Here is a 12,561-nt window from a genome sequence, read left to right on the forward strand (position 1 = left end):
CTTAGAAGTTGCCAAACCAGCCGGGCGTTGGTAGTGCACGCCTTTAATCCCAGCACTCGGGAAGCAGAGGCAGGCGGATCTCTGTGAGTTCGAGGCCAGCCTGGTCTACAGAGTGAGTGGCAGGACAGTCTCCAAAGCTACAGAGAAACCCTGTCTCGAAAAAAAGCAAAACAAACAAACAACCCAAAAGAAGTTGTTAGAACCGCCCAGAGGGCACGTGCATATTTTTATTTTTTGGAGTTAGGTCTTATTGTGACACTGGCTGTCCTGGAACTCCCTACGCAGACCAGGCTGGCCTCGAACGCTCCCATCTGCCTGCCCTCTGCCTCTGGAGTGTGCTGAGTAAACAAAGCCCCTTCGCTAGCCTGCTCCTCGCAGAGTGAGCCCCGCCCCCTCGCGTGGGCCCCGCCCCTTCGCGTAGGCCCCGCCCCGGCAGCCTCGCCTTCGCCTGGGGGAGCCCCGGCGGCCCCGCCCTCGCCCCGTGCGCCTGTGCGGTCGCGCGCGTCCCCGGCCCTCGCCGCGCGCTTTCGCCACAGGGCTCCGGGAGGAGTGCGTGCGTGGTTGCGTGCGTGCGTGTGTGCGTGCGGTCGCGGCTCCTGTCCGCGGGAGGCTGCGGCGCCGCGCGGGTCGGGGGAGCGTGGCGGAACTCCGGGCGCCGCGGCGGGGGCGACAGAGCGCCATGGCGGCCGCCGCGGCTACTACGGCAGCCGGTGCCCGCGCGGCGGCGAGGTGAGGGGCGCCGCTTCCCCACCGCCGCGGAGGAGGCCACGGCCGCCCGCCCGCCCGCTCGCCCTCCTCGCGGACCGCGACGGCGGCGGCGGCGGCATGGCCGGGATCATCAAGAAGCAGATCCTGAAGCACCTGTCCCGGTGAGAGAGAGCGTCACCCCGCGTACCCCGGCCCTGCCCGAACCCCCGATCGCTCAGGCCGCGCTCGCCCGGCCGGGAGGGCGGCTTCAACTCTCGCCGGCCGTTGTCCGCGCTGCCCCGGCTCGGTCCCCTCCCCCGCGCCGCCGCCGCCGCCGCCTCCTCCCAACGCGCGGGTCACCCGGCTCTTTCCTGGTCCCGACCCGCACGGAGCCCAGCCGGGCCCCCCGCTTCCTCTGAGCCCCGCCGCTCAGCCCTCGGGGCCTCTTCCCGCCCCGCCGCCGCCCCGTTGCTCGCTCGCTTTGCCACCCGGTGCGGCATCAGCCGCGACCCCTTAGCTTTGCAGCGCCGACGCTGGCTTTCTTGTGTGAAGCGAGCTCCTCCTATGTCTGACCCTGTTGCATCAGCGTTGAAAAGATGCGACGCTTCGCCCGAAGCTCCCGTCCTGCTTTCGGACCTCCCTCCTTTCTCTTTCCCCTTTCTTCTGGTTGCACAGACTTAACTGGAGAAAGGTCAGCCGAGCTGGGGATAAAGTTTCTGCCACCTTCCCTTTAAGATGCCGGGGCAGTTTGCTGACAGCCAGTGTGCGCTTGTGCTTTGTGGCCTTCTGTTAATCCGTTCTGTGGCTCGGTGTTTGGGGCGTGATGGATTGGCTGGCAAGACGAACTTTTAGCTATACCTGAAGGACTCCTGGTCCCTAGGCGATGATGCTACTTGTTAGAACTGGTGGCTGCGAAACACCGGGAGCTAGCATTGCAGTTAGTTTTCTTTCCTTTTTCTAGCCCGGGGTTGGTGATGGTTGCTAATTTAGGTGGTCTCAATTCCTCTAGTGATCCAGTTGTCTGCAGAGTGGTTAGTGGTTTTAAACGTGTGTGTGTGTGTGTGTGTGTGTCTGGGTGTGTCTGGGTGTGTGTGTTGCCTGTCAACATGGAACACCAGGACTTGTGCTGATGTATACCCTCTCAGGCCTTCTCATTGTATTTGGCAAATGATGTGTGAGACTATTCCTGACAGGGTGTCCCCCTTTTCCTGGCTGACATAGCATATATGATCTTAGACTTTATCAGCTAGAATCAGATCCATCTTTTGGTTTAGCCACAGTACACACACCTGGGCTCAAGGGCTCCTCCTAGAGCCTGGGTACTTCCTCATTTACTTTCATGATCTTCAAACTGAGGATTGATTTAATACTAACTGCAGAGTTTATTGTAGGCTCCTGTGGTGACACATGCTTGCAATCTGACCGTTTTGGAGGCTGAGGCAGGGGTGAGATTTTGAGGCCAACCTGGAGTACATAGAGTCCCAAGCCGATTTGGACTACTTGTTGAGACGGTCTGAAGAAGTTAGTGAGCCCACTACTCGAGTTGTCATATGTGCAGACTTATAACAGAGCCTCACACGTTAAGTGTAGGACACAGGATACTTTTATTTTGGGGGTCATAATTTGTGTGGACCATTTAGTACCATTCATAGACCTGGCTAGAAAAATTCATATGTACTGACAATTTATTTCCTCTGAAGCTACAGAGAAACCCTGTCTGGAAAAACCAAAACAAACAAACAAAAAAAGATTATTTGTCATTATTGGGAACGTGTTTGTCGGGGAGGTTCAGGACTGCCACAGTGTGTATGTGGAAGTTGTAGGACCGCTTTGGGGAGTCGCTTCTCTCATTCCACTTTTCTGCGACTCGAACTCTGGCCATCAGGCTTGTATGGCAGATGCTTTTACTTGCTGCACCACCTTGCTGACCTTTTCTTCCTCTGTTGCTGTCTCCGTCAGTCTCTCTCCTAAGACATTGCCTCACTTTGTAGCCCAAGATAGCTGGAGTCGGTTTCCTGCCTTAGCCTCCCAAGTGCTAGAATAATTGACATTTGCCATCAAGCCCAACTTCAAGTAATTTTTATAGAAGTTTTTGTGGGAGTTGTGAATGCCTAATGCACTTACCTGAATCTCTCAAAGCACCCTGGAATAAAGGGACAATTCTTGGTGTAGTCCAGCCCCAGGCTGTACACCAGGCTAGCCTCAAACTTAAGAGGCTGAGCTCTGCTTCCCAAGTACTGGGGTTAAGGGCACATGTCACCATGCCTGGCTTCAGCCTCTCACTTTTGACTGAGGAAGCAAGGAGCCCAGCAAGGATGAGTGACATATCCAGAGGATAAAGGGGTGTGGTAGAACCTGCTTCCTAACTCTGGGGCAGTTCCCTCTAGTGCTCACGTGTTCTGTGCCCTTGCCCTGTAGTGCTCACATCTTCTGTGCACGCTCCTTACAGTGCACACAAGTTCTGTGCACCTTCTGTAAACATAAAATTTTAATGATACAGGCTGAAAACTTTGTGATTCGTCCCTCCACCCCCACCCAAGGCATGGTGTCATGTAACTGAAGCTGGCAACTAACCCTGTATTCCCTGACCTGGGAGAAGAAAGCCTTTTTTTTTTTGCTTTAAAGCCTAGCATGTCTGACACAGAGGGTCATTTCAGATTTGCTGGGTGTGGGGCTGGGAGGAGGAAGGGGTTACTTAAAGCTGCAATTTCAGGTCTCCCCTGCAGAGGAGTAGGCTGTAGGTCTGGTTGGAAAGGCCAGATTCCCAGGGCCTTTGTTTATTTTGGACTCATGTGTGGCACTGATATGTATTGTGTTCAAACACCACCCCCACCCCCCACAAGGGAGGAGCTGTGGCTCTGTGGCTTGTGGAACCTGACAGGGGAAGAAAGCTGGGGAGGTTTGAAGAGTTTCTGTGTTAACTGTGGCAGGTGTCTGGCAGTGCCATCTGACTTCAGGGACAGTGTCCTAGAGCAAAGAGGACAGACAGTGATGATGACACCACAGCACTCTGGTAGTTTTACTGATCTAAGATATTTATTTTCAATGCCTCCTCTATGCTAGGTATTGATCTGGGCACTGGGAAGGCAGTGGGGATTAAATGTCTCTTAGGAATATCACCCATGGTTTGGGTAACCATTGTCCAATATGCATAAATTTAATACACCATTAAATGTTCATTGAAACGAACCCATGGAAAGAGCTTTACTTAGCAACTGGATGTAGGGAGACACCGTAACCACGCCTCCTAAGGGCTGGCTACAGATGTGCCTCTACAACAGGAAGTAATTATTTATTTTAAAAATTGTTTTTTAAATTTATATTTTTATTTATTTTTAATTTATTTAAGAGAATTAGCCAGGTGTGGTGGTGCATGCCTTTAATCCCAGCACTTGGGAGGTACAGGGAGGCCGATCTTAGTGAGTTCAAGGCCAACCTGGTCTACAGAGCAAGTTCCAGGACAGCCAGGGCTACACAGAGAAACCCTAAACCAAAAAACAAAAACAAAAATCCCCTTTAGAGTCATATTTTGTTTTGGTTTGTACTGGGATAGAACTCAGGGCTTTGTGTGCTTGAGACAAGTGTTCTGCACCCAGAGTTTCATTTTTTGAGACCCAGTCTCTGCAGTCCTTCCCTCAATCTCACAAATCCCAGGATTACAGGTGTGGCTCACCACTCCTGGCTCTCCCCACTGGTCCTGGAGATTGAACCCAGTGCCTCATGAATAGACTGTAAACACTACCATTGTGCTGTGGTGTCCCCAACCGGTTGTGTTTATTGATTTGTATACATATTTTATGCGTCTTATTTATTGTGTGAGTTAGTGTTTACGATATTGTGTCTGGTTTGGCTTAAACATTTTTTGTGTCTGATGTATGTGTGTGCTTGTGTTTATATGTCATTTCTCGGTAGCTGTCTGTAGAAGGCCAGGTGGCTGGTGAACTCCTGGGATCCTCCTGTCTTGCCTCTGTAGAGCTGGCATTGGAAGCGTACACCACCACAGCTGACTTGATGTGGGTGTTGAGGACTGAACTCAGGTCCTCATGCTGGCACAGCAAGCATTTTACCAACTGAGCCAGCTCTCTAGCCCTTGTCTGGCTGTCGTAGTGCACGGTCATACTTGCATCAGGTTGTAGACTCCATTATTGTATGCTATTTTTTATATATATTTTTAAGATTTTATAGCTGGGCGGTGGTGGTGAATGCCTTTAATCCCAGCACTCGGGAGGCAGAGGCAGGTGGATCTCTGTGAGTTCGAGACCAGCCTGGTCTACAAGAGCTAGTTCCAGGACAGCCTCCAAAGCCACAGAGAAACCCTGTCTCGAAAAACAAAAAAACAAAAAACAAACAACAAAAAAAGATTTTATTTATTTATTATGTATACAGCATTCTGCTTCCATGTATATCTGCACACCAGAAGAGGGCACCAGATCTCATAACAGATGGTTGTGAGCCACCATATGATTGCTGAGAATTGAACTCAGGACGTCTGGAAGAGCATTCAGTGCTCTTAACATCTGAGTCATCTCTCCAGCCTTGTATGCTATTCTTTTAATGGGAATATAATTCACTTTCTTTATCCTTGCTGCTGGTGAATACTATGCGTTTTCTCAGTTAGAGCCATCATGAATGATCATGTGATACTAGGAAGGCTCTAGTACATGACTTCTTAGTGACAATGTACACATACCTGTTGGGAGTCTCTTTAAGACCAGGCTTGGGATCTTCGGGGTTGGAGAATGTGTGTGGGCTTCCATGAATGCATTTCTACATGACATGCTAGTTGGCATGTCTACTACCAGTGTGTGGGAACTTTGGTTCCAGGTCCTTGAACAATTAGCATTTTCTGTCCTTTTCATTGCAGCCATTCTGGAAGATGCATATAATTTTATTTTGAAAAGATGGGATATGGCGGCTCCCAACATTTAGGAGGCTGAAGCAGTAGGGTTGCCTACAAGTTCAAAGCCAGGCAGGCTTTGAGTTCTTGTCTGAGTTCTTGTCTCAAAACACACAGGAAACAAAAAGCTGGGGCTACACAGAAAAAGCAAAAATAAAGAAGTAAATAAAACCATAATATTTATTGCAGAGGGTGTGTGTGCCAGCATGTGTGGAGATCAGAGGACAAATCTGTAGAGTCGGTTTTCTCCTGTGGATTCTGGGTACCAAACTCATCAACCTTGTATAGCAAGTATTTTACCTCCTGAGTCATTTCTCCTGCTTCAGTCACATTCTAAAACAATTCTTCATATTCTTTTGGGTGTTGTACATGTATACATGCATGGTTTTGCCTGTGTGTGAGTATGGGTACATTTGTATGTATGTGGAGGCTGAGTGTTGACATTGGGGATCATCTTCCATTGTTCTCCAAACTTAATCATTGAGGCAGAATAGCTCAATCAAAGCCAGAACTCCCCAGTATGACTAACCTCAGTGGCCAGCTTGCTCCAAAGTTCCTCTGTTTATAGCTCCCTAGACTGGAATTACAGGCAGGCAGTCACTGTGACTGGTGTTTACACTGGTTTTGGGGGGATCTGAACTCTGGTCATTATGCTTGTGTGGTAGGAACTTTAACCACGGAGCAATTTCCATAGCCTCTAATATTACATTTCTAGACATTTACTACAGACATTTACTAGACCTTTACTAGACATTTACTACGCTTTCTCATTGGGTTCAAAGAGGGAAGGCACATGGCATGGGGAGACTGGGACCTTAGTATAGGAGATGTGTCTTAGTTACTGTCCTGTTTCTATGAAGAGACACCATGACCAAGGCAACTCTTATAAAAGAAAACATTTAATGGGGTTTGCTTACAGTTTGCTCATCATTGTGGAAAGCAGACAGGTATGATGCTGGAGTACTAGGTTAGAACTCTGCCGCAGGTGGGGGCGGGGCGGGGGGGGAGGGGGACTGGGCCTGGTGTAGGCTTTTGAAACCTCAAAGCCCATTCTCCAGAGACATACCTACTCTAACAAGAGCACCCCTCCCAATTGTCCCAAACAGTTCATTAACTGGGGACTACTCATTCAAACCTATGAGCCTACAGGGAACATTTTCATTCAGATCCCCGCAAGGTGAAGCAGCCAGAATGTGAACACTAGATGACCCCCTTAGAGAGTTTACTTAGGCATCAGAAGGGCATTTAGTTACCTCACTTTATGGAACCCGGTTAAAGAATAATCAGGGAGTATGTTTTTTAATCACAACCCAGCTCTTTCTGTCAGCTGGATAGTGGTCTCCACAGCTTATTTCTTCAGAGCTAGCGTGTGAGGCCAATGAGATGGCTTAGGAAGCAGGTAAAGGTCCTTGCCCGCAAGATGAGGACCTGGGCTTTGTGGGAGGAGACAACATCTACCTACAGGTTATTTTTCCTTCCACACTTGTGCTCCTGTGTTTGCCACATGCTGTACATACATGCAGTCCCAAAGGAACTGCAGGGAAAATGAAACATAAAAACCAGAGTCTGAGGAGACAGAAGACAGGTGGGTCGAGATCAGTAGTTTGTTTTTTTGTTGAAGACAGTGACTCCCCAGGAAGCCCGGGTTGTCCTGAGCACCTTCCCCAGTTTATCAGGTCATGACCATGGCAAGTCATCCCCAAATGTCCTTGGCTGCTCTTCTGGAGGACCAGGATTTGGTTCTCAGCACCCACATGGCTGCTCACAACTGTCTGTAACTTCAGTTACAGGGGATATGATGCCCTCTTCTGGCACATACATACAAGCAACTAAAACAACCATACACATAAAAAATAGTACAATAATGAAACAATTCAAGATACCAAAAAGTTAGTAGGTTCCCTGACCATAGTGGAATTAAATTAGAAAGCAGTAACTAGAAAACGGTCTTCAGTACTTCATTATTTGGGGGGTTGTTTTACTTCATTATTTATATTTTTTGTGTAGATCTCTCCTCCCAATGTATGTCTGTGTCATGCATACAGTACTGGAGGAGGCCAAAAGAGTTCTCAGAGTCCCTGGAGCCGAGTTACAGACATATGTGAGCTGCCGCATGGGTGTTAGAAGCGGAACCCTGGTCCCCTGGAAGAGCAGCCAGAGCTCTTAACCTCTGAGACATCTCTCCAGCCCTTTTGGTTTTGGATTTCTGATGCTGGGTCTTGTTATATATTTTTGTGAAGTTGCAGATTCCATTCGTGGATCTGGAGCAGAGGAAGGGATTGTAAGTTCTGCTGTCTGCAGGTTCCAGGGCAGGGTAGTGGTTTCTTCCGTTTCTGTGGGGTGTGTGCTTAGTCCCAGGTTTAATCACCAGCCAACTATGACTCTTGGGCAACCCTTTCTCATTTTTGATCACTTGTGTCTTCATTTGCAAATTACAGATTTTGAATTAATGGTTATTATTAATTAAGCAATCAATTCTGAGGCAGGGTTTCTCTGTGTAGCCCTGGCTGTCCTGGAACTCACAATGTGGACCAGACTGAGCTTGTATTCAGAGATCTGCCTTCCTCTGCCTCCCACGTGCTGGGACTAAAGGTATGTGCCACCCAGCTTGAATTAATGGTTATTTAAAATCCCTTTTGGCTGGGCATATTTGCACATACCTGCCACCCCAGCCCTAGACTGTCTGAGGAAGGAGGATCAGGAATTCAAGGCAAGCCTCCTAAGTACTGAATTCAAGGGCAGCCTGGGCTACTTGAGACTGATGTAAGAAAGTCTCTGGCTCTTAAAGAGTCTGCAGGTTTAAAAACTGTGGTTTCCTAACATGGTGTGTCAGTTTGCAAGGATGATTGACAGACCTTCTGTCGCCTCCTTGGCAGACTGTGTTTCTCTGGCAGAGATGAAGTTGATCAGTGTGTTTTTCCAACTTGATTTCATCTAAGCCTCTGTACTCAGTAATAGTAACAGATGGCCTGAAAATGTTTCCCCATATACTCAACTCGAGCAAATACCAGGCTGCCATTAGCCTTTTTAGCCACCTTGGCCTATGAGGGATCATCATAGATACTGTGTTCAATTAGAACACAAATGCTGAATAAAATTTGTGCCAGGGACAGAGATGTACACAGTAAGGTTCTTAAGAATTCAAATTTCTGTTGTTTCTTGAGTTTCATCTGGCTTCTGAGGCTGATATGGGACAATTGGTTTCATTATATTGCCTCAGTCTAATCTAGCTGGGACGCCATAATGGGCCTTGTATAGGTAATAAGAGAGCCACATAGGCATCTCAGAGCATTTGAGGAGCCTCAGTTCAGGAATCCTCTGCCTCTCCACCATAACAACTGGCTCCATGGAAATTTTTTCCCCCAAGAAATTATTATTATTATTTTTATTAGTTCAAATTAGAAACAAGCCTGCTTCACATGTCAATCCCTGCATGGATCACCTTTTAAAACCTCTTCTTTATCATTGCTATAAAATTCAGGAGATACCAGTTCAGGGAATTTTTGTTTGTTTTAAAGATGGTCTCACTAGGGCTGGAGAGATGGTTCAGAGGTTTTTCTTCTAGTTGTCCTGAGTTCAATTCCCAGCAACTGCATGGCAGCTCACAGCCATCCATAATGGGATCTGGTGCCCTCTTCTGACCTGCACACATGTATGTGGACAGCACACTATGTGCATGATGAATTAAAAAAATCTTTTTTTTTTTTTTAAAGATGGAACTCAATAGGACAGTTTGCCCTTGAATTCAGAGATCCACCTGCCTCTGCCTCCCAAGTTCTGGGATTTAAAGGTGCCACGATACCCCACAGGAGTCTAATTGTTTGTAGTTCTAGGGGGTCCAGTTGGGATTTCATGTGTGTTAGGTGTGTGCTCTACTTCTAAGGAATCCTGGCTGCCTGTTTGGAGAAGCTTATGAGACGGTGCCCTTTAATACTGCTGAGGAAGGTGCAGTTGTCCAGTGTGTGCGCAGTGTGCGGTTAAATAAGGATTCATGTTAAGGGCGCTCAGTGAACGTGGCCTGAATCCCCACGCCCATCTTGAACTTGCAGTAGCTTCCGATGCTTGATGAATTGCTGTGGTAATTGATCGTCCAGCTGGTGACACGCTGCCTTTTCTGCTCACTGGTCAGCGCCTTGATGGAGACATGAACTAGCCCTGGCATTCTCAAGAAGGGTCGTGCTAATTTCATTGGGTTGCAGAAGTTCGGAAAGGTTTCTGATGATACTACACTACGACCTTACACAAAAATTGAAGTTTAGTCTGTTTACACAGGTTAAACAGGCTATGGGTGACTGCAAAGGGGACATCCTTACACTTTATTTATTTATTTATTTATTGAGTTCTGGGGATTGAACTCAGCCTTCGATATGCTGGGCAAGTTCTATGCCACCTGCGATATCCCAAGCTTCCTCTAAGCATTTCTGAGAAGCTTCTAAGTTCATTCTATGCCAGGTGTGTTTGTAGGGAGCTGTTAATATTAAGAGAAATGGTGCCAAGTGTAATGTTACACCTGTAGTCCCCAGCATTTGTTAGGTTGAGGCAGAAAGGTCATGAGTTCAAGGCCAGCCTGGTCTACAAAGCCAGTTCCAGGACAGGCTCCAAAGCAATACAGAGAAACCATGCCTCAACCTCATTATAAGCAATGAGATTGAAGCTATTGTTAAAGAGTGTGTGTGTGTGTGTGTGTGTGTGTGTGTGTGTGTGTGTGTGTGTGTGTGTGTGTCAGCACCTACCCCAAATCCTAGGACTTCTGAAGCGAAGGCAGGAGGACTGCCAGTTTGAGGCCAGCCTGGGGAAGAGCAGTGTTTCTTGCTGGTTCTCATCCTGATTTTGACTTTACTGAAGGAAGGTTTCTCTGGAAGTGGAGGAAGGAACTGTAATCCACTGACTGTGTACAGGGCTTGGAAGTGTCTTGTGATCAGATGTGCTGAGCTTCCTGTTCTGCCCACTTTTCCTCCCCACGACCTCCCCTCCTCTCTTTACAGGCATGCAGTATCCTTGTTTGCTTTTTCTTGTTTTGTTTTTTAGGAAGTGTTTCCAGTAGATGGACTTTTCTTGTTTTTTTTTTTTGTTTTTTTTTTTTTGTTTTTTGTTTTTGAGACAGGGTTTCTCTGTGTAGCTTTGGAGCCTATCCTGACACTCATTCTGGAGACCAGGCTGGCCTCGAACTCACAGAGATCCGTTTGCCTCTGCCTCCCACGTGCTGGGATTAAAGGCGTGTGCCACCAATGCCCAGCTCAGGTACTTGCTTTTGATTAGATTTCTCTGAGTGTTGCAGTTAAAGGTGTGGGCCACCAATGCCTGGCTTGAGTAGATGGACTTTTCCTCTCACCCTGCTTTTGTTTGCTTGTGGGTAGGCATTCATTTCAGTAAAAGAAGAATCCCCTTTCCCCCCATGCTGTGGCAAGCTAGTTTTCAGAGGGAAGTATCCATGGGAAGAAAGCTCTATGATTTAAAGAACAAAGTTGGTTCATAGTTTGTTGGTTTTAAAGATCTGCTTTAAGGCTTAGTGCTTAGATAAACTGCCTTTAGTTCCCAGGAAAACACACACACACACACACACACACACACACACACACACACACACACACACTTTAAATTAAAAATCAGTCAACCCATATGTTAAAGTCAGTGGATTCCTTTTTTTTTTTTTTTTAATTTATTTTATCCTATTGTGGAACAAAGGCAAAACCTGCCCTTGACTCTCTGCAGCTTTGCTGGAAGGACCTACCTGTAGGTGAGAATGGTTTTCACATGTGTTTACACCCTCAGGGACAATCACAGAAATATGGTTCGCCTATGACCTTCTTCATGACTGCAAGTTATGAGTGTATAGTAAATGATTCTCTCTTTTTTTCTCAAGATTTTATTTATTTATTACGTCTTCTGCCTGCATGCCTGAGCCATCTCTCTAGCCCGTAAATGATTCCCTTTAGGAACTGAATTGGTTTTGGAGATAGCATAGCTTGTGACAAAATCTACCTGTGTGCTTACAAACTCAGAGAAGGGACCAAGTGTCATTTCCCCCTTTGTGACTGTTCTTCAAGCAGATTAAAGGAGTGTCAGACTAGAGACTCTTGGGGCATCTGCTGTCTTTCTAGGGCTTCTAACTGAAAGTGGTCAGCATGCCAGTTGTCATATTTTGGGATATCATTTTTCTGAACTTAAACATTATTTAGGAGCTAATGTAGCCTGCTGCTGTTAGATGGATATTTGCAGAGGTTAGCAAGCAGTGTGAGTGCAATGGCTGAAATCACTCTATCCCCAAGGCCCCCAGGAGTGAAATGATGTGGCTGGTCAGATGCCTCTGTGAGTGGCTGATGCAGTGCTGAGCTTGGGGACTCTATAACTTCTGTTGTCCATGCCAAGCAAGCCTGCTTTCTGTCCTGGAGGGAGATGCAGCTTCACGCTGGCATTTGTCCTGACAAGTGGCCCAAGTGAGCATTAGTGGGCTTGGAGAGGAGTAGTTCTCTCTCCCAGCACCGTGTGCATGTAATGGGAGCTGACGGGGGTGGGGTGGGGCTGTGGAGAAGGGGGCCATGGTGACCAACAGCTGTGAAGTGAGTCTCTGCAGTTGGAGCTCCCTGTGGGCCTCTTCCCTCAGTCCACTGGTATGTATCACTTTCTTGAATTTGCTTATCAGGACAGTTCATTCCTGTGTATCTCCTTGTGTCATATGACACTGTTTTGCATAGTTGTAACTTCTAAAAGGAATTTTTATTGTTTAAATTACAAAAGAATACTATTTATGCACTATAAAAAATTACAGAAATAAAACTTGTAGACCAGCGAGATGGCTCAGAGAGTAACTGCGTTTTTGCTGCCTTTCAGCCTGAGCTCCATCTGGGACCCACATGATGGAGGGAGAGAACCAACTTGCCTTGCCTTGCTATGAAACATAAGACGGTTGCTTTCCCTCAATCAATACTATGATTTAGACCAGCCGTGCTCAACCTGTGGGTTGTGACTATTTGTGG

General features: G+C 47.4%; 1 protein-coding gene across 3 annotated transcripts in view; it reads left to right on the forward strand.

The window, feature by feature from the left end:
• Nucleotides 1-477: 477 nt before the first annotated feature.
• The window catches only part of Uhrf1bp1 (UHRF1 binding protein 1), a 39,508-nt gene continuing 27,424 nt past the window's right edge, over nucleotides 478-12,561 (forward strand). For all 3 annotated transcript variants that reach the window (XR_003479823.2, XM_027389018.2, XM_027389019.2), the window contains exon 1: nucleotides 478-869. Coding sequence is in view for 2 of the 3 variants with exons in the window: in XM_027389018.2 (XP_027244819.1) it covers nucleotides 826-869 (44 nt within the window). In the remaining variant the exon portion in view is untranslated. The remainder of the gene's footprint in view (nucleotides 870-12,561) is intronic.

Source organism: Cricetulus griseus, assembly GCF_003668045.3.
Source record: "Cricetulus griseus strain 17A/GY chromosome 1 unlocalized genomic scaffold, alternate assembly CriGri-PICRH-1.0 chr1_0, whole genome shotgun sequence".
Lineage (NCBI taxonomy): Eukaryota > Metazoa > Chordata > Mammalia > Rodentia > Cricetidae > Cricetulus > Cricetulus griseus.